Source organism: Gopherus evgoodei, chromosome 22 (genome assembly GCF_007399415.2).
Source record: "Gopherus evgoodei ecotype Sinaloan lineage chromosome 22, rGopEvg1_v1.p, whole genome shotgun sequence".
Classification (NCBI taxonomy): Eukaryota; Metazoa; Chordata; order Testudines; family Testudinidae; genus Gopherus; species Gopherus evgoodei.
In genome coordinates, this window is record NC_044343.1 from 8,616,065 (window position 1) to 8,643,622 (window position 27,558).

The 27,558-nt window shown below is 50.4% G+C and overlaps 1 protein-coding gene across 1 annotated transcript; it reads left to right on the top strand.

The window, feature by feature from the left end:
* The first annotated feature begins 1,329 nt into the window (after positions 1-1,329).
* On the top strand, positions 1,330-21,151 carry MAP2K2 (mitogen-activated protein kinase kinase 2). Its single transcript, XM_030540191.1, has 11 exons — positions 1,330-1,486; positions 4,167-4,377; positions 6,300-6,446; positions 7,176-7,253; positions 8,061-8,112; positions 8,220-8,344; positions 10,179-10,392; positions 11,472-11,536; positions 12,540-12,601; positions 14,234-14,279; positions 16,391-21,151. The coding sequence occupies exons 1-11, from the start codon at positions 1,401-1,403 to the stop codon at positions 16,499-16,501; spliced, it is 1,197 nt and encodes a 398-aa protein (XP_030396051.1). The 5' UTR covers positions 1,330-1,400; the 3' UTR covers positions 16,502-21,151.
* Positions 21,152-27,558: the final 6,407 nt, after the last annotated feature.

Below are 27,558 nucleotides of genomic sequence, written 5' to 3' on the forward strand. Positions count from 1 at the left end.
CTTATTCCTCCACCCTATCTCATCCCTTTGTCCCCCACCCTACCCCACCCATCCCCCACCCCCTCATCTCCACCCCTACTCCATCCCCTTATCCCTCCACCCCATCCCTCAATACCTCAACCCTCATCCCCATCATCCTTCCCACCTTACTCCATCCCCTTATCCTTCCACCCTATCTCATCCCTTCACCCCACACCCACCTATCCTCCCCCATCCCCTTCCCTACCCCATCCCTCCATCCCCCCTCATCCTTCCATCCCCCTCCCTACTCCCACCCATCCCTCCACCCCATCCCTCCTCCTTCCCCCATATCCCTCCACCCCCACCCCCACCCCTCTACCCCATCCCCTCATCCCTCCACCCCATCCTCCACCCTAGTCCCACCCCATCTCTCCTTCCCCCCTCATCCCTTCCCCCTACCCCCACCCCTCTACCCCATCCCCCCACCCCATCTCATCCCTCCTTCTTCCCCCTCATCCCTCCATCCATCCCTCTTCCTTCACCCCATATCCCTCCACCCCCTACTCCCACCCCTCTACCCCCACCCCTCATCCCTCCACCCCATCCCCCACCCTACTCCATCTCATCCCTCCTCCTTCCCCCTCATCCCTCCACCCCATCCCCCACCCTACTCCATCTCATCCCTCCTTCTTCCCCCTCATCCCTCTACCCCATCCCCCCAACCCATCTCATCCCTCCTTCTTCCCCCTCATCCCTCCACCCCATCCCTCTTCCTTCCCCCCATATCCCTACACCCCCTACTCCCACCCCTCTACCCCCACCCCTCATCCCTCCACCCCATCCCCCACCCTACCCCATCTCATCCCTCCTCCTTCCCCCTCATCCCTCTACCCCCTCCCCCCTCCCCCACCCCATCTCATCCCTCCTTCTTCCCCCTCATCCCTCCACCCCATCCCTCTTCCTTCACCCCATATCCCTCCACCCCCCTACTCCCACCCCTCTACCCCCACCCCATCCCCCACCCTACCCCATCTCATCCCTCCTCCTTCCCCCTCCCCACTCCGCTATCTCCCGCTTCCCATCCCTCTCCCTGCGCGTCCCCGCTGGCGCGCACGCGGCGAGCGCTGCCTTGCCCGCGGCCGCGCCTCGCAGCCGGGAGCGCGCTCTCGCGAGACTCCCGCGGCCCCCCTCCCCCTGCCGGGAGCGCCCGCCCCTCCCCGCCTGGCTCGCTCCGGTGCGGCCCCGCCTGCGATGCAGCCCGGCCCCGCGCCCTGACTCCCTCCGGCCTCCGCTGCCCCCTCCCCGGCCAGGCCGCAAAGCCCCGGCCTCGCGTAGTGCGGCTCGCCGAGCCCCGCGGGGGGTAGGGCGGCCCCGGGCCGGGCCATGCGGCGGGGCCCCCGCTAGGCTCCGCGGGACAGGAGGGAGGCCCCGGCCCGGCCATGCCGGCCAAGAGGAAGCCGGTGCTGCCGACCCTGACAATCACCCCGACCATCGCCGAGGGCCCGAGCCCGGACGGCTCCTCCGAGTGAGTGCGGGGGGGACCCGGGCCGGGGGGGGGCGGAGAGTGAGTGCGGGGGGGACCCGGGCCGGGGGGGGCGGAGAGTGAGTGCGGGGGGGACCCGGGCCGGGGGGGGCGGAGAGTGAGTGCGGGGGGGACCCGGGCCGGGGGGGGCGGAGAGTGAGTGCGGGGGGGACCCGGGCCGGGGTGCGCGGGGGGGACCCGGGCCGGGGGGGGGCGGACAGTGAGTGCGGGGGACCCGGGGCGGGGGGGGAGAGTGCGGGGGGGTCCCGGGCCGGGGGGGGCGGAGGGGGTCCGGGGGGGTCCCGGGCCGGGAGGGCGCGCGAAGAGGGTACGGGGGGGACCCGGGCCGGGGGGGGCGGAGAGTGAGTGCGGGGGGGACCCGGGCCGGGGTGCGCGGGGGGGACCCGGGCCGGGGGGGGGCGGACAGTGAGTGCGGGGGACCCGGGGCGGGGGGGAGAGTGCGGGGGGGTCCCGGGCCGGGGGGGGCGGAGGGGGTCCGGGGGGGTCCCGGGCCGGGAGGGCGCGCGAAGAGGGTGCGGGGGGAGACCCGGGGCGGAGAGGGTACGGGGGGACCCGGGCCGGGGGGGGCGGAGAGTGAGTGCGGGGGGGACCCGGGCCGGGGGGGGCGGACAGTGAGTGCGGGAGGCGGGGGGAGACCCGGGCCGGGGGGGGCGGACAGTGAGTGCGGGGGGGACCCGGGCCGGGGGGGGGCGCGAAGAGGGTACGGGGGGAGACCCGGGCCGGGGGGGGCGCGAAGAGAGTGCGGGGGGGTCCCGGGCCGGGGGGGGCGCGAAGAGGGTGCGGGGGGGACCCGGGCCGGGGGGAGGGGCGGAGAGTGAGTGCGGGAGGCGGGGGGGAGACCCGGGGCGGAGGGGGTGCGGGGGGGACCCGGGCCGGGGGGGGGCGCGAAGAGAGTGCGGGGGGGTCCCGGGCCGGGGGGGGGCGCGAAGAGGGTACGGGGTGTGGGGGGAGACCCGGGCCGGGGGGGGGCGCGAAGAGGGTGCGGGGGGGTCCCGGGCCGGGAGGGCACGCGAAGAGGGTGCGGTGGGAGACCCGGGCCGGGGGGAGGGCGGAGAGGGGACAGGCGGGGGGGCAGGGAAGCCGGGTTGGAGGGGGAGGCCAAAGTAGGGGGCTGGAGAGGGGGAGCCTGGTCTGGGGCCAAGGGGAACCCAGGCCTGGGGGGTGTTCGGGGCACGGGAGCCAGGCTGGAGGGGGAGCCCAGAGTAGGGGGCGGGGAAGCCTAGAGTTGGGGAATGGGGAAGTGGGGGGGAGCCTAAGGGGGGCTGGGAACTGTGAGTGGGGCTCTATGGGGCAGGGGGCATGGGAGGAGCTGGGGCAGGAGGTGCCCCCCTCGGAGGGAACAGCAGGGGTGGGGGCAGGAGCTCAAGTAGAAATGGGGCGATGAGAGGGGTCGCCCCGAGGGGGCCAAGGGAAGGGCAGGGAGGTGACCAGGGGTTAGGATGCCCGAGACAAAGGTGACTGGCCGGGCTTCTCTCACTGGCTGGGGATGTGGGAGTGGGGTGAGAGAGAGGTGGTGTGGGGGTACAGGGGATGTTGGGGTAATCATGCTGCGGGGGTGGGTGGACTGGAGAGAGAAAGGGGCCTCAGAGATGATAGAGGCTTTACAGGTACTCCCCATAAACCCCTCGCAAGCTATAAAGAGTCACCTGTCCTAAGTGCTTGGAGCTCTGCCCACTTCTTCACCACAATCATTTACCTGTGAATGTAAAGTTAGGAAACAAAGCTGGGGGAATAGGATGCTATTGCCAGGGAAGAGGGGGTGGGCTCTAGGTGTCAGGGTTGGCAGGTGATTGTAAAAAGCGCCTTCAGAAAAAAAGACATTTTAGGGTGGTGAATTAAAATTGTGGATTAAAGGGTTGTGATGGATTTCGAAGGGGAATTAGCTCCACACCCTTGGGCCTACCACACTGACAGTCCAGTCTTCTCCTGACCAAAGAGATCCCAACAGGAGCACCAAAAGGCAGATGGTGTCAGAGCATAAATACCTCATTGTGCTTGGATAATAGATAGGCATCATGTTTGGGCAGGATAGTGAGGGGTGTAGTGTTTTAAGCTGGGGGATTTGCATGACTTCATGGAAAGTCCCTCTCATGTTACTTAGTGGGCTGCCTAGCTGTATCCCTGGATTCAGAAAGGGGAGCGGCTGCTGGCACAGCTTGCTCCTCTCCCGGCAGTGAGCAGCACTGCTGCTGGAGCGCCTTTAAGGTTTTAATGATTCCCCCTGGTTTCGCTTAAATGGCTGATTGTGAAAAAAAAATTTAAAAAATGCATGTCTGTAAGGGATTTGTGCTTCTGGGAAGATGTTGCATCATTTATCTCCAATATGGCAATTCTTATGTCCCTATCAGTAACATTCCAGGGTTCGTGCCTTTCATTTGTTTATCTTTCTGCCATATCAGGATTTGAATCTGAATACACATCGCTTTGGAGAAGGTTTTCCTCTTAGCTTCCTTCTCCCTACCGGCAGTGTTGAAGGGGTCCAACATAAACTATATATGGGACTTGTATTACGCTGGGCCTTTTGGCACTTTGTGTAGCTAGCAAACAGCCAGAGTTCCAGTTTTGCCATCTCCTCTGGAGGAAAGGACGTCAAATTCTCTGTCTTTAGCAGAGACCTAACCGGCTCTAACAGTTTGTCCTGCTCCTCCCTGTTTCTCTTCAGGGCAAACCTGGTAGATCTGCAGAAGAAGCTGGAAGAATTGGAATTGGATGAGCAGCAAAAGAAGAGGCTAGAGGCTTTTCTCACCCAGAAAGCCAAGGTTGGGGAGCTGAAGGATGACGACTTTGAGAGGATCTCCGAGCTGGGAGCTGGCAATGGTGGGGTGGTCACCAAAGTACAGCACAAACCCTCAGGACTCATTATGGCACGAAAGGTAAAAGAGAGGTGGCAAGTGAATTGTCCTTCTTGTGCTCGTGTTGGCCTACCGTGCCACGCAGCAGAGAGGTTGTAATAGCAGATCGCTCTGGTACAAAAGCAGGACTTTGCCCATCCTAACCCTTCTGCTTCCTTAAATGATTTCCATACTGGTAAAGGCTGATTATGAACCCTGGAGACCAAGTTTCCTAGGTATCCTTAGAACAGGCATTGCCCAGGCAGCAGCGCTGTTCTTTTCTCTGTGCTTCAACCCTGACCTAGAGCATCCCCCGTTGGGGTGAGAAGAGAGTTTAGTCTCCTTGTCCTTTATGCTGAAACTACAAGCAACGGTGACTCTTGTGATATGGTTACTAGCAAATGGATTTAAGTTTCTCAAACTCTTTATGCATGAGCCACCAGTCATCAGTTGATCCTGACTTTCTGCCGCTGTTGACCTGAGCTGGATTTGACACAGTGGCACAAAGATGAGATTCTTCCATAATTAATTCTCTGAGAAATCCAGTCTTCTGTCCCCTTCTTCAGTATTAGCCTATGGAACATGAGTTGTATTATGTCAAATCCTATGTATTGTTTAGAGCACGGTCATGCTTTATCTTTCCGTTAGAGCAGCTCTTAACTCAGCTAAATTGAATGAGGTTTTTGGGAAAGTTGTACAGTTTTCAGGGGCAAAGGGTAGCTAACAAGGAGAGAAAAAGTGTGGCAGAACTTGCAGAAAGAAGTGCAGATGACAGGTCAGTTAAGGTGGTTCCTGTACTGTTTGCCACTTGCTATGAATTAGATCATACTCAGCAACAAAGTCCCAGAGATCCTTGTGCCTTGAGACGTCCTTTCTCAACCTCCAACTTAATATCTTTGTTAATGCTAGACTAGTTCTGTGAGAAGCCTTGTGAGTTTGTCACGAAAACTTACTGTCCCAGACACACAATTTGTTCATCCCCCTAATGATACCCAATAATGGAAATAAATAATTTACTTGCCTGTCCGAAAAAAGGGCTAACCTTCCGTGAGAGAACAGGTAAGATTTCTGTTGGTTATTCAGATCCACGGTGTGACTTAACTTGAAACTCTGGTCTCTTGTCTTATAGGGATGAATTTTAAAAGCAGCAGGTAAAATTCTGTGGGTCTGATGAGCCAATATGTCCCACTGACTGGCTTCCCCTGGAAAGCAATATCTGTATAGCCTTCCACAGTAGCATCTAGCTTGGGAGTACTGGAGCTGGAAGGGTGTCAGCAAGATGCTGTGTATGTGAAAACTGATGGAAACCTGTGTTCAGAGCCTGGTTTGAGATTTTGAGCCTTGTCAAACTTCGGGCTGTAAGTTGTTGGTCCAAATCTCCCCTGTCTCCCCATGTAGAATGATAGAAGTCCCAGGAGACTCTGAAGCGTGTAATAGCGATCACTATTGTTTGAAAGTGACTTGATTTTTCTAGCGGCTACAGCTTCCCTTCCTGCGAGGTATTCCTTGCACATCAATAAACTGGTCCTACATGGAGCTCAAGGAATAATGCATCTGCTCCTCAACTTTCAAACAACTCTGTCTTAGTGATCAGGTTTTACTTCTTCCCTGGTTTCTTTGGGATTCAAACCCCCTTTATAGTGCCCGTAGAGATGGCTTTTTTTGTGATAAACATTTACTATGTTGGTTGTCATCTCTGCACCCAGCTTGCTACATTGGTTTTCTGCACTGTACCCTGTATTATCAGCCTGGGGGTGACTAGTGTGCTCCCTTGCATTCTGTGCAGGATGCAGAAATCAAGAGTAGTATGGTAACCATAGGGCCAACAGCTCTCACCAGCACAGGACAAAGTGGGGCTCTTTCAAACCCCTCTTCTGCTTCTCCCTTCCCTTACTTCCAGGCTACTGCTGTATGTTCTTGTAGCTGCTCCTTGATTCTGTTGTTTGATTTTTCTCTCTTTGCAGCTGATTCATTTAGAAATTAAACCCGCCATTCGTAATCAAATTATCCGAGAGCTGCAGGTCCTGCACGAGTGTAACTCTCCGTACATTGTGGGTTTCTATGGAGCATTCTACAGCGATGGAGAGATCAGCATCTGCATGGAGCACATGGTGAGCCTAAACTCCCTCCTTTTAAGCTGCTGCTCTCCAGTGCTGTATACTGGGCAGATCCTTCTGGGTTGTAGATGCAAAGGAGTATGTGATGCTAGAGTTTTTTCTGACAGCAAAGGCTTGTTGCTCTGGGTGTGGGTGGTGGAGCTGGGACATCAGACTCTGTCTAGGAGCTGCAGAGCCAAAGTTGGGCGACTAAAATACAGAGAAATAGACTTTCTGGAAAGCGGAAGTGGTGGTTTTGGGGTCCAGCCAAGAGGAAATGTTGCAAACCCTCCACTGAACAGAATTCACTGAACTGCAGTGTGTCTTCCGCTGTATCTGGTGGGGAGGGCGTGTTGTATCCCCTCCACATTGGTGCAGCCAGCGCTGCCTTTGCATTGACAGTAGTGTGTAGGGGAAACAGCGCGGAAAGCCTGTGACATTCATATGTTAAACGATGCCATTAAAATGGCATTTCCTATGATAGCAAAGTTTAATCATGAAGTGCTTAGCAAGAGATGGGCGTATCCTCGGAACACCCATCTGTGGTGATTACCCGAGAGATCTTCCTTAATCTGTGAACAGTCTGATCTAGTGTTACTGACTAGTGAACCCAAATGTGTTACACTGCTCAGTCCTCATAGGTATGTAAATGTGGAGCCTAGAGCTGGGAAACATTTTTTCAGACCATTTATCTTATTTTATTTTCCTGCCAGTGCTCAGTTAATTTCTCTGCTCTGGATTTAGGATGGAGGCTCTCTGGATCAAGTGTTGAAAGAAGCCAAAAGGATTCCTGAGGAGATCTTGGGGAAAGTCAGCATAGCTGTGAGTATCCCTCTCCCAGAGCTCACTCAAAACCCAAAGGGAAGAGGAGAGGCTTCAGGCTTTCAGAACTAGGGTGGCCAGATGTCCTGATTTTATAGGGACAGCCCCAGTATTTGGGGCTTTGTCTTATATAGGTGTCTATTATCTGCCACCCCCATCCCAACTTTTCACACTTGCTATTTGGTCTTATCAGAACTTATTGTCTCTCAGGGTGTACTGGGAGCAAATACCATCTGAGTCTTGACCCTTTGCCGGTCTGTTTCCCAACCCTTCCTGAAATCCATTCTGTACCCCAGGACTCTCTTATTTCCTTGGAGCTGGAGCACAATTTCCTGTTGGTAGATACACCTACTAATTCAAGTTGCAAACCCAGGTTTTCCCTCCACCCCCATATTGTTATTGTATCGTCAACTAGGAGTCAAAAGAATTACCATATGAGCTGGGAAGTTAGTATATTTCAGACTATTTGCTGCAGTCCCAGCTGGGAGGGTAGAAACTGGTGTAGGAGCCTCACGGAAAGCTTCCATCTAGCCAATGAACCAGTGACTTCATATCTAACACTATGGGATTTTCAATTGTCTGAAAGTTTTATCTTCTTAAGCAGAGTGGATCTAAAGTGCAGCCAACATTTGCTCAGCTGTGTGTCGGTTACTCCCTAAAGATGAAGCCCTTAGTTGCTACAGGGAGGCTTTACTGGTGGTGTTGCAGTATTACAGGATCTTAAGGCTGTGCAGGATATCTCTCTCCAAAGGTAAAGACTTTTCCTTCCCAGCTTTTACCTCTTTCTGTCCTTTGGTTTTCTTCTAGGTTCTGCGAGGTTTGGCCTATCTAAGAGAGAAGCATCAGATCATGCACAGAGGTGAGAGGGGAGAACCTAAAAATAGCTTCTCGTGACAACCAGAGACCTGGATTGTTCTTACCTAGCATTGCACATACATTTTTTATCTCTCTCTTTTCTATTCTCAGACGTGAAACCTTCTAACATCCTGGTCAATTCCCGGGGAGAGATAAAGCTATGTGACTTTGGGGTTAGCGGTCAGCTCATTGACTCCATGGCAAACTCCTTTGTGGGGACTCGATCCTACATGTCTGTAAGCCCCTTTATTCTTATGCAAACGTTTGGATGTATTCTACAAGGGAGAGGGATTTACCACTCTTGGGAACCAGACAGAGCATTAGCATAATGTCCAGGATCACTCACAACTCCACCAGGCACTCTTAGCCTGGCCTGTAGTATCCTGCTGTTACACCCTTCGATGCTGAAACTAGCAACCAAGCCAACCAGAGAGGTAGTTGTCATATATGGACAAATCATTGAGGGCTAGATCAAGACCTCACTTCACTTCTGTCTCCAGCCTGATTTATTTTTTAGATGTACAAAGAACACTTAAGTGTACTTACATAAATCTGTGCCTTTTAAAGGAATGCCATCAACCTTAAAACGAGTCCATTTCAAACAAGAGTTAAAAGTAGTCTGAAGTCCTATATGTGCTCTGAGTTCCCCTGCCAATATTTGGGGGCTTAGAGTTGCACTGGAACTTCTAACACACGCCTGTGCGCGCGAATGGTAGTATGTTCCATTCACTTCACACTGGTGCAGATATTCCACACGGTGCAGGGCCATGGGGAATCGGGTCCAAAGTGGTGTCAGGTGCCCCACGTGAACTGGAAAAAGAGAAGTGACAGTCCCCTCAGGTGTTACTTGTAGCAGTAGGTAGAAGAATTTCAGGCAGAGGTGAGATGTCTGAGTTGAAGTTCCTTTAATCATTAGATGCTGTTGGGCGTTCTCTTTCTATCCACACAGTCTGGGGGCAATGTAACTTCTCTATCTGCAATGGAATTGTTGCATATTGACACTTGTGTGTCTGTGAAAGCGTGCACAGCTCCCATTCTAGCCAGCGTCCTTTGCTTTCATCAGCGGGAGATTTACTGACCAGGATAATTACAAAACTCTAAATCTGTGCTGGCACTTCGTCCTTAGCTTGTTTGCCTCAGCGGGGCGGCGTATAGTGTGCATCTCCCCAGCTGGACGGCTAGGAACAAAGACGTGGGTTATTAGGAGTGCTGTCAGCCTGCACTTCTGTCCTTCACTCTGAACTTCTTTGTATTTTGGGCACTGTTCCTCTTCAAGTGCAGTTATAGATAGGACAGAGACTGGAAAACAAAAACAAAAAAACCTCCTCTTCTTTCTCAGTCCCTCAGCTCTGTGTGATTTTTGAGTCATATCTCTATTGGCAGCTGTGACTCTTATTGGTTCTGCAGTGATGTAAGGAGCAGAAAACCCAGCTAGGTTTTCAGATTCTATTTGAGAGTTCGTAGTATTGGGGCAGGGTTTGGGTTTTTTTGTATATACTGAGTAAACTAGATCTGAATACACTGAGAAAATAACCCCATGGTGTCAGTTACTCTGCTGGCCATAACAGAACTTAACGAAGAGCTGCACTGAAGTAGCATTTAAGTATCTAAAACCTGCACTACACATTCTGTGGACATGACCTTTCTAGGTAAAAGAAATCCCGCCCCCCCGCCCCCAATATTTCCTCTGAGCATATTAATGTTTCCTGCTGGTGTCAAGAGTTGCAGGCCCTCAGAGGATTCTCGTTTGGAAACTCACATGGTATTCTTTATAAACAGCCTGTCCCCACAGCAATTCAGCCTTGAAACAGAAAAAATCCAATAAGCAAGAGCTGCTTTAGCCTGAAGGTGTGGGGGGCAGGGGGAGAGAGAGAGTGTCGTGTCTATTTCATTTAAATGTATAGTTAGTGGGGAGTGTTTTATATCCTTCCGTGTGAGGCAGAGTTTCTCCGCAGTAACATGCCATAGCCACAAATTACTTCCAGTCAATGGAGTCTCTTTCATGTAGTGACCTCTCTTCTGTTGAGAAGTACAGTTTGACTGAGGCACATCTGTGATTTTTCATTACAGCCTGAGCGGTTGCAGGGCACTCATTACTCAGTTCAGTCTGACATCTGGAGCATGGGTCTCTCCCTGGTGGAGCTGTCTATCGGAAGGTACCCAATCCCCCCACCAGACTCCAAGGAACTGGAAGCGATATTTGGCCGTCCCATGGTCGATGGGGCAGAGGGAGAACCTCACAGCATCTCACCGCGGCCCAGACCCCCAGGGCGCCCTGTCAGTGGTAGGGGCTGAAATTGACACCTGTCTGCTGGAATGGTTTTTGGTTTATGGGGCTGGGTTAGAAGTATGAAACAAGCCAGGACCATTCATTGGCTTTCATCATTTCTCTGCATATGGACATGGAGTTGAAGCGAGGCAAATACCTAAGGGTTCTAATGGGAACATGTTCTGCAGAAGACTGGCCTATGCCCAAACACTGGAAGCAGAACCAGCACTAACTTGATTCTCTGGTTTTTACAAAATATGTGTGTAAAATCAGTCTCCCATAAAGGCAGCACACACATGAAGGCCAAGATGTTCCAAAATGACTAGTGATTTGGGGTGCTCAACTTGAGACGCTTTGAAAGGAGCCTGATTTTCAGAGGCCTGGTGTTTAGCCCTTTGAAAATCAGGTCCCTTTAAAGAGTGTGAAGTTGGGCCCACAGAATCATTGGAAAATCTTGGCCTAACTGCAGAACTTGAGCTGGAAATTTGTCTCTCTAGCAACGTGATATTGCTTTGCTGACTAACTTTGTTGGTGAGAAGCAACAGCCCTGGAGGCAAGTGCTTTTACTCACGGGTCAGGTGCAGCATTTGTATCGGCAGAGCAAGCTTCCTGCTAGCGTGCCTGAATCCTGGCCTAGGGGTAAGGGCTAGTTCAGTTTCAGCAGCCCATTTGCTCCTTGGTTTCTGATTAAACTGTTCTCCAAGGGGCCAAATATGTGCCAGTTGTGGTGTATTTGGGAGCTGGACTGAGGCCACCAAGTTCATCTCATGTAGGCTTCTGAACAGCCATTAGATGGTAATGGTTGAGTGGCTGGATTTGAACTGCTGATCTAAAGGCAAAAGGCTTCTTGGTCCACTTCCAGCCCTCCAAGCTATATGATCTTGTGCTTCCCAAATGCTCCAAGCTATTAAATGGATCAGGAATTTGGTAGCAGAGGTTGAAACCATAAAGCTCAAAACGGGCTTTTAAAAAAAAAAATCCATCTCCATTGTCTTGCTTTTGCTTCCATCAGAATCTGAACTCCACTGTGCAGGTTCTGTTATCTTCGTCCCTGTGCAGTTTCTTACTCTGCCTTTGTCCTCTTAACTACACAGGCCACGGAATGGACAGTCGGCCTGCGATGGCCATCTTCGAACTGCTGGACTATATTGTTAATGAGGTTGGTATTTGAAATCACCTTTCATCTCCTTTCCCCCTGTTTGCTGGAGTCTTTTGGAGTCTCTGGACTCAGAATAAATTGAAAATCTTCATTTGCTCATCAATAAAGGGGTAACAAGTACTGAAAGCTTGACTGATATCTCCTTCTCTCCTATTCACTCTATTTGTATTGGGGCCCATTCCGTCTCTCCCATTTGTTCTTCCTGTCTCTTGGTATTGAAGTCTACAACGCTAAGCTGCCTCTAGTTCTGGAATAAGACCCTACAGACAAGGGCTTCTAATATCTTTGAAGGAACTGTGAGAAGAGTCAAAAGGGAAGCCTTGAGGGTTAATGAATATTTGTTCAGTAATCAACCATTTAGAACAAACTCCTCCATAGACCTGTGAAGGATAAACAGTCCCTCTGCTAGGAGCCAGATCACCCCAGTGTTCTCAGCCTGGGGTGAATGCCTAGTCTCTTTTTGAACAACCTTAAGGTAAATTACAATCTGGGGTCTTAAAGTGAGCATGTCCCAGTTCGGAGGCAGGATTAGTCTGTGGGAGGAGCAGTTTCCCCTGTATGATGACATGATGAGTCGTTACCTAACCGCAGTTGTACCTGTTGAGTTAGTTCCATCTGCTGTAGGATTTCAGGTATGTGGGATTTGCTGTGTCTTATCCGAACACTGATCTGGGATGTTGAACTCCAACCTTTTGGCTTCAGTGCTTCAATACCTAATGCTTCAAAAGTAGGCAGCTCTGCTTCCCCTGTGAACCTAGCCAAATGGCAGTGCTTTAACACGGGTGGGGGGCAAGGCTTTCCTTCAAAGGCCTTGAATGATAGAGCTGGAAGAAGATACGCACTGATGGGAGGCTAGTGGCTGTAAAGGGAAGCAACAGTTCCTCGGTTCTGAGGTTTAAAGGGAAATGCGTATGAACAGTCAGGGCTTCGGGCTGCAGCTTCTCCGTGACTGTTCTTCTTCCTGACCCACTGATGCAGAAAACCCTTCTGCTTCTTTTCCCAGCCTCCTCCTAAGCTGCCGAATGGAATTTTCACGCAAGACTTCCAGGAGTTTGTAAATAAATGGTAAGGATCTCTTTCTACAAGTGAACATAAAGGCTATGCCCAGGGCTGGTTCGGCAGCCCTAGAGATTGAAACTTTCCATCCCGTAGCAAGGTGGCAGGACATGTACCCCAGCCAATGTGCGTCCACTCTGACCTGGAGGGACCACCCTCAGTCAGACTTTGTGATCCATTCAATCTGTGATCCCTGTGAGCTCCTAGGTGGGCGCTTGTCTTACAAAGACCACCGACCCATTTCATATAGGCTACAAAAATGGCTGTTGGGTAATGGCTTGGAGTTGCTACCAGTGTGGGTTGGTCACTTGAGTCATCCAATCCTCCCGTCTTTCTTTGTATCTATTATAAGACTTTTGGTGGATGCCAAGATAAACTCTGCAGCCGATGCTGGTTTATTGACAGCCTTCTCCATGATGTGGTATCCTTCCAAACACTCACCCCGAGGAAGCTTGCCTAGAATGTTTTCCAGGAGCATGAGACCTTCTCTCTTAATCTCTTGCCTTCTCCACACTTAGAAGGGATTGTTTTTCTTCAGTTGGACTTGCCTTGTTTGGGCCTTCATGCTCTGATGACACTGCCAGCTCTGCTACCTTTGCTTAAGACGCATGTCCAGAAGAACCTGTAATTAATGTAGACTGTGTACTTGGGAAGGAGGGGTTGGTTGTATTTAGACATTACAGTGCTAATTTTCAACATTAAAGGATGCTGTCAGCCTGCATATTAGTTACACCTAATGAGGCGACATCATGTCTTGTGGGCCTGAACTGAAACCCGCCAGCTTTGCTTTGGCTCATGGATGCACTTCAGTCTCAGATATGGGTTGATCTTTTGCAGCTTTCTAGGCCTAAATTTTCCACAGTGACTAATGACTTTGTATCATAGAATATCAGGGTTGGAAGGGACTTCAGGAAGTCATCTAGTCCAACTCCCTGCTCAAAGCAGGACCGATCCCCAGTTAGATTTTTACCCCGGTTCCCTAAATGGTCCCCTCAAGGATTGAGCTCACAACCCTGGGTTTGGCAGGCCAATGCTCAAACCGCTGAGCTATCCCTCCCCTCAATTTTTGGGTGCCCAACTTGAAACTCCTTGGAGAAGCCTGATTTTCAGAATTGTAGAACAGCAGCTCCATTTCAAAATGAGGTGTCTTTCTGGTGTTTTAAGTTTGGCACCTAAAATGGCTGGTCACTGCTGGAAACGTACACTCTCATCTTTATTTTCAAATGAGGGTGGGAGTGGTTTAGCAGCAACCTCTGCTAGACTCTTCCTTGAGAATCAGGTTTCCCTGAAGTTTTTCTATGATGCTTATCTCCTAAGCCTGCTGCAGCGTTTGGTAAGTGCATGGATACTGTGGTGTGGCATGAGAACCTGGATAGATCTGATATTGAGGTCTGACTGTTCAGGGAAGTCCTGCTCTCCGGGAATCTGCTAGGATAGACTTGAAGGGTGTCCCTCAGTGGTGGGTCCATAAAGCCACTTTTAAAGTTGTGATAGAAGTGACCAGGTCTAGGTCTGCTGAAGGCAGGATTCTCTGGCTTCCAAATAAACCAGACACCAGGCTGGGTAGCCCTCCCGGCCAAATAAGCAGCTTTTCACAAGAGGGGTCTGACAGATCTTTCCTGCCTTTTCTTCTGTTCTCAGCTTAATTAAAAATCCAGCAGAACGGGCAGATCTGAAGATGCTGATGGTAAGTGGGGAGCTGCAAGTTGTTTTGTATCGTGGGTGGGGTTTTCCTCCATTCCTTTACCAGAAGCAGATGCTATTGGATTTGGTTTCTTCCTCTTGAGACACTGAATGCTCCAAAGAGACATTAAGGATGAACTGAGTAGGAGGTGAGGGAAAAGCTGCAGGAAAATGCCCGTCAGATTGGTGCATTTACAGTCTTCCAGAACCGGGCCCAATACACGTATGTCCTGCAGCCCATCCTGCTAACCAAGCCCAACGCAGGCACCAGGCCTTCCTAACATGGTTCCTCAGAGAAGTCTTTTGGAAGGAAAATAGTAGTTTCTGTCAGAAAAATTTCCATGTCTTCCCAGGCGGTTTGGGAGATCTGTTTTCCCTGTTAAGCTCCAGAGCCTCACCCCAGCTGTGCACTGGTTTCCTAAACTGCTGTGGACTGGGATATGGGGAGACTGTGCCCCCCCCACCCCCCAATACCTCTTGGAGCTGCTGCTCTGGGCTTCACCACCTGCCTCCCCCCTCCTCCAGGTGTAATGGCTGGTGGTTCCTTGGAGTGGAAGATCCTTTACATGCCATCTCCCAGTGTGACAGCCTGCGGGGAGCTGTGCTTCCCACAAGTCTGGGATGCAGGCTCCTCAGATCCTGCCCACTCTGGATCAGTTCTGCATCTAAGGCTCTCTGCCCGGGGGGTGGAGTACAGGATTTGCAGCTCTGGAGCTTTGCTGAGCCAGTTCTGAGATCGCACATCGCTCTGCCTGTGCACCTGGCGCTGCATCCCCCCCATCTCCCCATGCTCAGTGTCCCTCCACGAGGCTTGCCAGTTGGGCAGCAGTGGGGATGCATGCGCTTTCTTGTTCACTGGGGCTCTGTCTCCAGTGTCTGCTCATTCTATCCCGTGCAGTACATCAGCCAATTAGAGAGCAGTGTGGCTGTCACCCCCTCCCCTACTGATAAACTGGCTGAAAACCAAAAAACCCAGCCCCACAGCTAGTTGGACGTCTATCTAAAAAGCTGGTTTTGTTGGCTGGGGAACAGAACGAGCCGGTCCTCCAGCTCCATCAGAACGGTGCTGGCAGTACAGCATGACTCCAGCAAGAAGCTGTCACTGCAGCACAAGCATCTGTCAGCCCAAACCGTTAGCAACGTGATGAGTCACTGGGTGATATAGACCCCGTCATTGGGTTAGAACTGCTTTGGGGAGACAGAGCTCCGGGCTTTTATCTAGTATAGCAGCAGCAGCAGACACCATTACCCTGTGGCAGCCCTTTGTCCTCCCATTCGCGTCCTGTAAAGCACTGCCTGGGAAGCCCTTGTTACATCAGCGCTGGCTCGCAGATGGCAGCATTAGACCTGAGAGGGGCTTGCTGAAGCTAGCCAAGTGCAGCTGCCGTTTCAGGGTATGTAATTGCTCCAGAATCCTGCCACTGGGTGCCACCATCCCGTGTCTGGTCTGAGTGAGCTTCCTACACTGACTTCGGGAGGCAGGGCCGCCTGCCAAATTGACAGCGCAGCTGCACCGTTTTAATGCGTCTGGAGAAGGCACTCTAAGGGCAGGTCTACACTACGGGGCTAAGTCGACCTAAGTTACGCAACCCCAGCTATGTGAATAATGTAGCTGGAGTCGAGGTAGCTTAGGTCGACTTTTGCAGTGTTTGCACCGCCGGGGTCAACTTACCTTATGCTTGTCGTTCCGGTGGAGTACTGGAGAGATGGGAGAGAGATCGGGGGTCGATGTAGTGGGTCTTCACTAGACCTGCTAAATTGACCCCCGGTGGATCGATCGCCGCACGTGAATCCCCGGTAAGTGGAGATAAGCCCTAAGCCAACAGGAGAGAGCTCTCCCGTTGGATTAATAACTCTCCCTCCGAGAGGAAGTAGCTACGTCAGCCAGAGAAGCCCTCCCTGGACATAGCGCTGCCTACACGGGGGATGACGGTTGGTGTAACTGTGTGGCTCAGGGGTGTGGACTTTTCACACCCCTGAGCACTGTCGTTATACCGAAGTAAGTATGCAGTGTAGACCGGGCTAGGACTTTGTGGTAGAGAAGTATGGAGTGTCTTGTGAGCTGTGATAGACGAAAGAGATGCATGTGCTTTACTCTCTCTTTTCCCCTTTCAGAATCACGCCTTTATCAAACGCTCTGAAGTGGAAGAAGTGGATTTTGCTGGCTGGCTATGTAAAACACTGCGGTTCAACCAGCCCAGCACCCCCACGCGCACCGCCATGTGACGGCAAAGCAAACTGCCTTGTGTCCACACGTCTGCCTGTCAGTCACCGTTTCCTGCCCTTCAGTAGAAGACAGAACCGCCCTCCTTCCTCCCCCGTCCCCTTCCCAAAACGGCAAAGCACCATCATTTTGGGAAATACCCATCATCCAAAAAACGAGCAGAAACGGGCTTGCTTTCTTTGTTTTGTTTTTTCATGGCTGCGTTGAAGCGTGGCTCAGTCTTTGAAGTTTCTGACATTTGGGAAATGTGCTGCTGCTTATGTTGCCTCTTTTGAAACCTGTTCCCTTGGGTTAAAAAAATATAGTGTGCGCGCGGGGGGTAGGGGGAAGATCATGTGCTTTGTATACTTCCTTTTGGTGGGGGCTTGAAAATGGCTAGTGTCAAAAGCTATAGCTCTGGACACAGAGAAACCTGTCAATGCGAAATGGCTAGGGTGAGGGCAGGGACAGTTGCCAGATGGTAGAGCTCTTGTACGTGTGTTGGCAGAGAGCAAGAAGGAGAAGAGAAGGTGTTGAGACTAATAGATTCCTTGAGCTTGCTTGAGGAAATTAGCAAGGGCACTGCAAGGACAAAGAGATGGTTCGTGGGTAATATTTTTAGCCTAGCTGGGGAAAGAAGAACAGCACTAAATTCTCTCCCACATTTCTTGTGTCTGTTTGACACTCAGCTCCTTAACAGGGAAGCCTTTCTTATCTCCCCTTGTCCTGTTCCTCTTTGTGTCCAGCCAGGGCTCTGTCCTAACCCAGATGCTGGAGAAAGGACTGACAAGGGAATCTGTTTTTCTTCATATAGCTTTGAGGTCCTTTTGCATTACTGTGTGTTGGAAAGTTGGTTTCTAGTAGCCCAACATCCTTCCTTGCTGATCTTCTTCCAGGTGTCGCGAGGAAAAGTTTCTGCTTTTAAAACGGGTTTTCTAGTATATTCCAGGCACGCACTGCGTGTTCGGTGATCGTCTTGGGCTATTAAATTGCCACATTGGGAAGTTAGCCTGCTAAGAAAGGGAAAAGAGTCTGAGCCAATTAATAACAGACTGCAGGGCAATACTGGCCACTCTTCCAGTCAATGTGACGGTCAGGGCAAGAAGCTTTTTGTGGTAAGCTTGGGCCTACCAGAATTGTGATGGAGGAAACAGTACCCTCCAGCGGCTGCAGCAGCATTACTGCCCTGCCACACTTTGAAGGGAAAACTGCGTTGTGCACCCGACAGCTGGCGATACAAAGGGAAAGCAGGCATTTCTCTGCAGCTCCGGCACGTTCTGCCACCAGTGCAGAGATGCTGCATTGGGAATGGAATCCCGGGTGACTGGCCCAGGGAAGAAAAGTCCTGATCTTCCTTCGGATCTACTCACAGCACTGACATGGCTGATCGAGCAGCAACCCAGGAGTGTGATGCAAACTCCAAAGGCTCTTGGGGCATAGCTGATCCTTTGCCCGTTTTCTGTGCTGCTCCACAGTCCGGCGAGAACCATCTCCCACGAGGACTGTGGCGGATGCAAGTATTTTTAGAAACATTCTTTGGAGAGGCAGGGAGAGGATGGGTGAGATGCCTCAAATCCTACAGGAAGCCAAACAGCAGATTTCCACCCAGGGTTCTTTCCCTGTTTGAAATGGTCTCCACGCTGCTTGCTAGTGGTCAGGATTGTTGAGTTTTGTTTTGTTTTTCCTCCAGCACTGATGTTTTTCCCCCCAGGTCCTACCAGAGGGTTTCAAACCTGTGATCTCCCACGGAATATACCTAGTCTTTCTGAGTTTGTTCTGTTCCCTCCCCTCCCCTGCTTGGTCTCACTGTGTTAGAGTGGCTGGTTTTTAACTGTATACCTGTACATTCAGCTGAGCCTTCAGACAACCACGTAAGACAGAAGACCAGGGCAAGGTAGCTGTGACTCCAGCCGTCTTATGACCAGCTGGCGAGATGCTGTACAAGGCCACTGGAGGAATGAAACCACACATCGGAACTAGTTTTATGACATAACTAGCCAAAAGCAATCAAGTCTCTGGGGGAGACTTGGCATGCCTAACTCCTGTTGGCATTAATTGGAGCTGGATGTCTTAAACTGTCCTCTTTGCCTGGGCGATATCTCCCCTCTGACAGTTTGATGGCACGTGCTCCTTGGGTAGGGAAAAGACCTGTCCAAGCCACCCAGACATGGTGCACGTCTCTTTGCTCTTCTGATAGGTAAGGATGCCATCGCACTGTGGCTGAACTGTTACACAGAGCTGCCTGCACCATTGCAGCACCTTTCCCGAGCCCCCTCCATCTTCAGCTCCAGTAGTTAGGAGTCCTGTCCAGTTTTAGCCTCTCCCCATTTCTCGGCGTTCCCTGCCGAAGGCCAGTACAAATCCCTGTGCGGCATAGTTCCATAATTGTGATAGGTGGAGTGGTAACTCCAAACATGCTTCATCCAACAACAGTCCTGCTGGCAAGCTCTGAACCATGAAGATCTCCATAACGCTCCCTAGAAGGGTGACACCAGTCGTACACTCTTTTCTGCTGCCGAGCTGGGAGTAGAGTCTTGCCTTGACCCCACTGCCTTGGGCAAGCAGATCTTGCCATCTGCCTTTCCCCGTGAGCTGCCTGGTTCTCAGAAACGTTTTACTGTAGACTCTCTGGGCAGGGAGACCCGGATGGCGAAGTGAAAGTGACTAACTGAGGTAGCTGTTTGCTTCTGCTGATCCAGACAGGAAGTCTGAGGAAGCCTCTTTTGGGACTACTGGGCCTCGCTTGTGTGACCGGCGGTAGCATGTATGGAATTTGCCGAGTGTATTTATCTCCTCTTTCTCAGCGGGGATCCGGTTCTTCATTTCCTTGAGGGAAAGGAATAAGAGGTTAAACAATAGTTAACCAGAAGGGCCTGCTCACCTTTGGTGGAATCCCACTTCTCTCAAGCTACCTCTCTAGTTTAGGGAATGATAGGTACGTACCTTGCAGTTACGGGAGCAAGGAAGGGCCTTGTTCTGCTATAACAGTTGAGTCTCATGAGGTGGGAAGATAGCCTGCATGGATCACATGGACAGGGTCTCTTCAAAGAGCCTTTTATTTTTAAATATACCCTTTCTTCTGCTTGCTGTAGAAATACAAGCCATAGGAATGACTCATTCCCTTGCCCTCTTGGCTTTGGGAGGGGGTGTGTGGGGAGGTCTCTGATGTGCGATTTCCATTTGGCTAGAGTCTAGAAATCTTGTCTTCGTCGGTTCCCCTAAAGCAGGATGTCTTGGCTTACGGGGCAGAGGCCTGTCGGCGTCCTCAGCCCTCGCATTCTTGTGCTGCTGTTAAAGGAACAACCTGAGCCAGACCACAGTGGCTGCAAAGGCCAATTGTGAACTTGTAAATTTGGGGAAGGGGCAGGGGGGCGCTTGATTTATGAGGCTTGGAAAGCATGGCCACTGCTGCTTTCTAATGGACAGTCCCGTTATTGGGTAGCAGCAGACATATCAGTGCCCCTCCCCCAAAACACATACATTCTTCTCCTGTAACCGCGTTCCACTGGGGAATGTATCGAATCTACCTGAAAAGGAAAGGATGTCGGGCGGAACCTGATCACTCATGAAGCACCTGCCGTGTCTGTATGGTGTTGGTTTCACCCCCTTGATGAAGGGCAAGGTGCCAGCCAGTGTTGAATAAAGTCTTTCAACTAGCACGTTGACAGTGTAATTTAACGAGGGTTGGGGGGATTCCCTCCCTACCCATAGATGCATTTCATGCTGCTGATTGTGGTTCAGATATGCTGGGTGTTTAAAAAAAACACACACCCCCACACAAATATAGTGGATTGTGCTTATTTTTTCAAATAGTACCAGTAGCTCAAGCACTGATGTCATTTTTACATCTTTGAAGGCCTTTATTTTTACCCCGGAGTTACCCTATTTGATCAGATCATCAGGTGCTCTCATGCCTGGGTTCTAGTTAATCAGACCACTAGGACATTAATGCAGAAAAGCAGCCGAGAGAGCTGGAAGAATGTGGATCTCTCACTGTTCGGGGGAACCTCTGCAAAGCTTTTACAATCTCCTGATGTCAGGAAGAAGTGGAAACAGGTTCCACTGCTGCTCCAAACCAAAGCTTATGCTGCAGGCTTCAGATTTCACTCTAATATGCCTCTCTCTCTCCATTTGCCACAGCGTCCTGTAATATTTATATAGCAGGAAGAAAATGGGTAGAGTTTAATAGCCCGAGAGAAGACTTGTCTGCTAGGTAGCAAAGATTTGAGAGCAAGAATCTGAAGCATCATCTCTGAGTGGCAGTTGTATGTTTTCCAACAACCCATTAATTTTTTTTCCTGGAGTGCACTTATATTCCATCAAATCTGGTAACTCTTGAGGATTGAATGTATTATACAAAGTGTTTGGGTTAATTTTAAAAAAAAATTCTAATGGAAATGGTGAGATCATGTGCTCTGAATGACTATGTACTGTTTTTTGGTCATGTATATGAACCATGAGGCTCGGGTGGGGGGTGTCTCTTTTTTGCCTCTTATTTAAATACAAAATGGTCAAGAGTTCTTCTGTTCAAAAGCTTTAGGATATTTTTGTTTTGCTTTTGCGCTTGGTTTTGGAGGTGAAGGAGAAAGTGTATTGAGCATTTTGTTGGTGCAATTTTTTTTAACTATTTTCATCATGGAAAAAAAAATAAATGGCACTTTACATTAAAAGGCCCTTTTTCCTCTTTCGTTTCATCACAGGTGGTTTTTAAACATGAATTTTTAAACAGAAACATGAATTTTAACCTTCATAAAAAATGATGGGTCTAAATTAGCTGATTCCACTCAAGAAAGAGATCTTGGCGGCATTGTGGATAGTCTCTGAAAACATCTCCTCAATGTGCAGCAGCAGTCAAAAAAGCTAAGTGTTATGAACCACTAGGAAAGGGATAGATAATAAGACAAAAAAAATCATAATGCCACACTATAAATCCATCGTACGCCCACATCTTGAATACTGCGTGCAGCTGTGGTCGCCCCATCTCAAAAGAGAGATACTAGAATTGGAAAAGGTACAAAGAAGGCCAACAAAAGTTATACAGGGGTGAGGAACAGTTTCTAGACAAAGAGATTAAAAAAACTGGGCCTGTTCATCGGAGGTAAGAGATGACGTAGGGTTTATAAAATCATGAAGGGGGTGGAGAAAGTGAATAGGGAAGTGGTGTTTACCCCTTCACATAATACAAGAATCAAGGGTCACCCCATGAAATGAATAGGTAGCAGGTTTAAAACAAACCAGGAAGTATGTCACAATGCACAGTCAACCTGTGGAACATGTTGCCAGGGGATGTTATGAAGGCCAAAAGTATGACTGGGTTCAAAAAAGGATTAGATCAGTTCATGGAGGATAGGTCCATCCATGGCTAGTAGCCAAGATGGTCAAGGATACAGCCCAGGCCCTGGGCATCCCTAAACCTGTGACTGCCGGAAGCTCAGACAGGACAATGGGGGATGGATCACTCAATACATTGCCCTGTTCCGTTCATTCCCTCTGAAGCATCTGGCACGCCACTGTCGGAAGGCAGGATCCTGGGCTAGATGGACCATTGGTCTGACCCAGCGTGACTGTTCTTATGCTTCAAGAAGGTAGAGGACGAAGAATTATTTCAGCACTGTGGATCTGGGACCCTAGTAGCAATCAATAGTGTGTCGAAGAAAGAGGCACTTCTCATTGCATTTCTCATTACCCTGAATTCTGCTCCCAGAACGTGTGTGTGTGTGCGCTGGGGATCATGGATGCTAGTGGGGAAAGAATAGCCTTTGTCTCCCTAACTGTAGTGGAGGAGCATAGAATTTGCCTCTACAATATTTTGGAAAAATCCACAGTTTAAAAGGGGGATGGGTAGTGAGTGAAAAATGGGACACAGTCCCCCTGCTGTCACAGAGAGAAGAGGACGCACTTGACATCACTCTTCTTCCAAAGAAAAATCAGATGAGTTTAGGACCCAAATGTAGATGGTGTTTTGTTTTTTTTAAAACATCATCACGTGACTAAAAAAATAGTTTCTCTTAGTTGTAAAGTGAAACTGACCCAAACAGCACAGATGCTTGGAAAGCAGATATGAATAATCAGTTGCTGTTAGCAAAATACACAGAGTCCTGCATTCATTTTTGATCCTCTAGACAGAGCAAATGCTGGGCGAAATGGCGCCGTCCGATGAAAGGAGTGAGCAGTGTGGCACATGACGTAGCAGTGAAGCGGACCCAGCCTATGCACCTGGCAACCTGAAACACTTAAAATAATGGCACTCAAGAAGCTAATTAAAGAAAACGCTCTCCCTTGCTCTGGATGGTTGTATGTTCAAAATGGAAGGTGAAATCCTGGCCCCATTGAAGTCAACCGGAGTTTTGCTGTTGACATGAACGTGACCAGGAGAATTCGGTCAGAATTTGCCAATGCGAAAGTGAAAAGTTTTGCAGCCACAGTTTGATTTTGATGATGATTTGATGGAACTCAGTGCTGTTCCTGCCTGCTTGGGTCTGTCTATGCTGCGAAGAAATACCCGCACTGGCCCACGAGCGGCAAGGGTCCCAAAACCTGGGCTTCAGCCTGAGCCCGAATGTCAACACTGCAAGTTTATAGCTCCATGAGACCTCAGGGCTTCCAGGATGCCTGGTTCCCATCCCCTTCCACTGAAAATTTTGGTCTGTTTGGGTTTCTCTCTGAATTGGAATGAAACAAAACAGCGAACTCTGTGAACAGAATTTCCTTTCTCAACCCAGCTCTGTTGTACAGATGTTAGTTTGGCCTGCTCTGTTGCGTGGTGGCCTGCCTGTCTGGAATTGATATTTCCCAAAACCTAATATCCCTGGAAACATCTTCATAAACAGAGATGTGTGGGGATGATGGGCAGGTGCAAGGGAAGAGGCTTTAACCAAACACTTGCCAGCCACCAGTAAAACTAGCTCAATGGACCTTACCTGGCAGGATTGAGCCAGCTCTGGGAGCTACACTATATGGTGTCTGGTGCAAAACCATCAACCATAGTCCCTCTGGCTGGTGCAATGGTCCTTAATAGACTATGCATGTTTGATTAAATTCACACGGGGTTTTGCAAACATAGGGCAGGATGCTGCCCTGAAATGCTTGATCTCAATGTTGCCAGTAGACAGCTCTCCATTATTTACTGGGGAGCTTGGCATCGTAGTGTGTCAGATGCTGTACACAGGGATAACAAGATAGTCGTGTACCAAAGAGGCCCTAATTCTGCCATTTCCTCCATGGGGATGTCAGTGGGGCTCTGGGAAGGTGCAGAGATCGCTCTGTGGAGATCTGGGCGCAGGACTGGGGGCTTGAGATGAAAGGGAAGATTTTCCCCATTTTGCAGAGGTGCAGATAATGGGACTTGCCCAAACTCTGCTCCTACGTGCTACAGGAATACAAATAATCAAGTCACCTGGGAATCTCTGGTGCAGGTGGGAATTGAGCATACAGCAACTCAGCCTGCATGCATTTCTTTAGAGATTGATGCTTTCCGTCTCCAGAAAGATTGACCTGGACTGGCTCTTCCTCTGAAGAGTCTAGAATAAGTTTAACAAGCAGCTTCCAAGACATCTCAGGGATGCGTCCGTCCTCTTTCTGCCTGGCCCTGCTTGCCATGTGGAACCAACTAATTGCAAAGGATGACAATTGTGAGGTGAATGCGTTCACGCTCATGGAGTGCAGTGATGCTTCCATTCCCAGCTCTCTGTCCCTGTGCTATCCGGGGGTGTACTGCATAGAGACATGACCATCTGCATATTGGCTGGAGCCCTGCTAGCTTGGGGGTGTCCTATCTGTCTGTGCCCTGATGCAGCAGGGACCCGTTGGCTGATGGAGACCAGGGGATACCTGGTAGTGTGGGCAGGGAATTCTTGGTGGCACCTGTGTCTGAGTCGGAGATTAAATGGAGTCAGTCCTGCTGGCTTCTGGGCAGGGTGTTTAACCTCCTCTCTTGCCCGTAGTGGAGCAGCAGAATTGTCCTGTCCTTGCTGGGCATCTGTGCTTGGAGAAAGCAGAAAGCTGAGGGGAGCCTCAGCAAGGTCTGTAAAATCCAAGAGGAAGCCATGCTCTCTCCTCTCCTTCAGCACTCGGAGCAGCAAGGATGGGAGAGCCAGGGGGTGACCTGTAGCCTGAGGCTGCCAAAACTACTGGGTGCGCCCAGGCACAGACCCACAAGTGGGTCTGGCAGTGCAACTGAAAAAGGGGTCAGGCCCAGGTTGAGAAGAGCAGGATCACCGGTCACAGGATCTCCACTGTCCCAAGAGCTGCCCTAAGAGCAGGTGCTTTTCCCTTTTCAGCAAAGGACTCCATACCTAGCACATGTTTCAATCCCATCCACACTTGTGTGTGCTGTGACCCTGCAGGCTGAGGCTCTCAAAGCACTTTGCAATCACTGAGTGAATTGTAGGTGAATATGGTTCCCCCAGTTTTTTGAGAGGAGGAAACAGGCATAACAAAGGGTTGTGACTTTTGTGGAAGTGGCCCCATCACTGTGTGTGACAATCTCACCACAGTTGGTGGGGGCACTACTACCTTTCCCCCCCACCTTGTGTGAAAACATTTCTCCATTTGCACGCTGTTGCCTTGATTAACAGCAGCATTGTGCTTGCCCTGAATGAAACACTGGGCCACTTAATAGTACCTAGCTCTTATACAGAGATTTTCATTTTCAGAGCTAAAGCACTTCGCAAAGGAGAGGAGCAGTGTGTGCCCTGTTTTACAGATGGGGAAACTGAGGCACCTAACATGACTTGTCCAAGGTCACTCAACAAGCCAGGGGTAGAGGATGGGACTGGAACCCAGGTCTCCTGACTCCCAGGTCAGTGCTCCAGTCACAAAGCCAAGTTGCCTCCCTCCCACAGTGGACAGTAGCTGTTGTCAGCATCAGTCCTCTCTCCCATGATGGGAATGGCTTAGTACTAGACAGAGAGAGGAGGGGAAATATTCTTGATCACGTTAATCCTTTAACAAGTCTGTCCCATGAATGGAGCAATGGTGGAAAAGCACTGGCTTGGTTGCCCTGGAGGGCAGAGCATTGTAATTACACTGTCCCTGTGCTGGTGGTAGGCAGCAGTCAGGGTGGCACACACTGAGTTTGGGCTCCGTGATCTTGGCCGAAGCTACCATGGAAGTGGCCCTTGCCAGTCAGTGCTGGTGGAATAATTCTGCTTTCGCTGGCTCTTCTGCCTACAAGGGAGCTGCACCAATCTAAGCCAGCGGAGGATCCGGCTCGAGGAGAGGAGGTCGGGAGGGAGCTTCCCGTCTGCTACCGGAGCCGTCGCATTGAGGTTACAAGCCCTACACCTCCTGCCCTTCCTTACGTGGGATGCCATCAGCCCATGCATGCGCCACACAGAAACGGCCATCGGCCGGTTTTACTGCCTGCCCCCCACCCCAGATCCTCCTCTCCCCCCTAGGGCTATGAAAATGTGCTTTAAAGTAACCGTATCCCATCTGTAGTGGATGTAGAGGGTGATGGTATTGTATTAACACAGAGCACTGTCCGGACTCCCAGGCTTCTGCTTGCATGGGTACAGGCTTTGCTTTCCCCAAGGAAAGGGGAAATAAATTATCAACCAACCACCCAAAACCCAACCTCACCTTCTTGCACGTCGTTAGAGACTGTGAAGACCTAGGTAGTTTAGAGAGGAAGGAAGGTCTTGGGGATGTGGGTCTCAGGTAGGGTGACCCGACAGCAAGTGTGAAAAATCGGGACGGGGGGGAAGGGAGGTAATAGGAGCCCCTATTAAAAAAAGCCGCAAATATCAGGACTGTCCCTATAAAATCGGGACATCTGGTCACCCTACTTTAGTTGCCTCTCATGGCTATTTAGATTGGAAAATCTTTGGGGGCAGGGACTGTCTTGTACCATGTGTCTGTGCAGCGCTCAACGCAATGGGGCCCTGATCTCAGCTGAGGCCACCTGGTGCACCGCAATACGAACAATATTACTGGCATTCTCCTTGGGCGAGTTCAGGGAAGAGGCTGGGTGTTTCTGTCACTCTGTCTGTGAAAAGTCTCCGGTTTGAGGCTGAGATTTAAATCTATATAGTCCTATAGCCCAAAATAACTTCCCATGTGACCTTAGGCAAGTCACACGCCCGCTCTGTGCCTCAGTTTCCCCACCTATAGATTAGAATGCCTACCATGCAAAGGTGTTGCGAAGGTCAGCTCGGTAATGTTTGTAACGTGCTTTGGGATCTGTATCTGGAGGTATTGCTATGGATGCACCTATTGCAGGGTACCTCTGCACAACTTCCAAGCGCTGCCAGGCTAAGCAGCAAGGGGACATGCTTTGGTCTAAGCCTGCGAGTGCAGCTTCATAAACCAGGCGGGAGTGGGGCAGTGAACCCTGATGCTAGTACTGTGCTCTAACCACTAGGCTACATTGCCACACACCAAATGAGCCAGGTCCCAGCATGCTTTGAAATGTGATCCCAGCCTCTGTTCCTTAGAAAGAATCCTTAATCATACCTCATTAAAGTTAGAAGATCTCTGTGCATGGCACAGTTTGCCCTGCCTGTGTTAGGTGTACGACCATCTATCCTCTGTCTGAGGGGATATAGCCCATTGGCATTATGATGTTATTATTTGTATTGTGGTAGAATGTAGGAGCCCAGGTCCCGGACCATTGTGCGAACAGGAGCTGTGCAAACACAGCATGTTGTTTTACCTGTGAACACACCTTCTGAGAGCTCTGATTAAAGGCACATTACGGGTTTGCCAATTCCAAGCATTCAAAAATCACCAGGTTGCCCTAACTTTCATGTGGGTTTTTTTCAGATAATACCTGTTGGGTTCTTTTTTTCACTTTCTGGTCTTTGAACCTTCAGGGGTCACATTTTCAACCCTTTTTTTGCAGCCAGGAGGGCCAGAAATTTAAGAAAGTGGAAGCTGAGAATCACCTAACTCCAGAAACTTGGGCTTTCAGACAAATAACATGTTAAATAGGAGTGCTGGCAAAACTGCACTGACCTCTCCATTTAGGCCCCAATGGACTTCAATGTTTTAAAAAACGAGTTAATGCAAAACTGCCCAATAAGAGGGATATTTTGGTGATTTTCTTTGTTCGCTTCCTTAATTGCAGCAAAAAGGCTTC

What these genes read in the sequence shown, in the direction of transcription:
- MAP2K2 (XM_030540191.1), top strand. Translation starts at nt 1,401, where the DNA reads ATGCCGGCCAAGAGGAAGCCGGTGCTGCCGACCCTGACAATCACCCCG. An exon ending in GGACTCGATCCTACATGTCT is followed by an intron (nt 8,345 to 10,178) that starts GTAAGCCCCTTT and finishes TTTTCATTACAG; the next exon opens with CCTGAGCGGTTGCAGGGCAC. An exon ending in CCCAGGGCGCCCTGTCAGTG is followed by an intron (nt 10,393 to 11,471) that starts GTAGGGGCTGAA and finishes TTAACTACACAG; the next exon opens with GCCACGGAATGGACAGTCGG.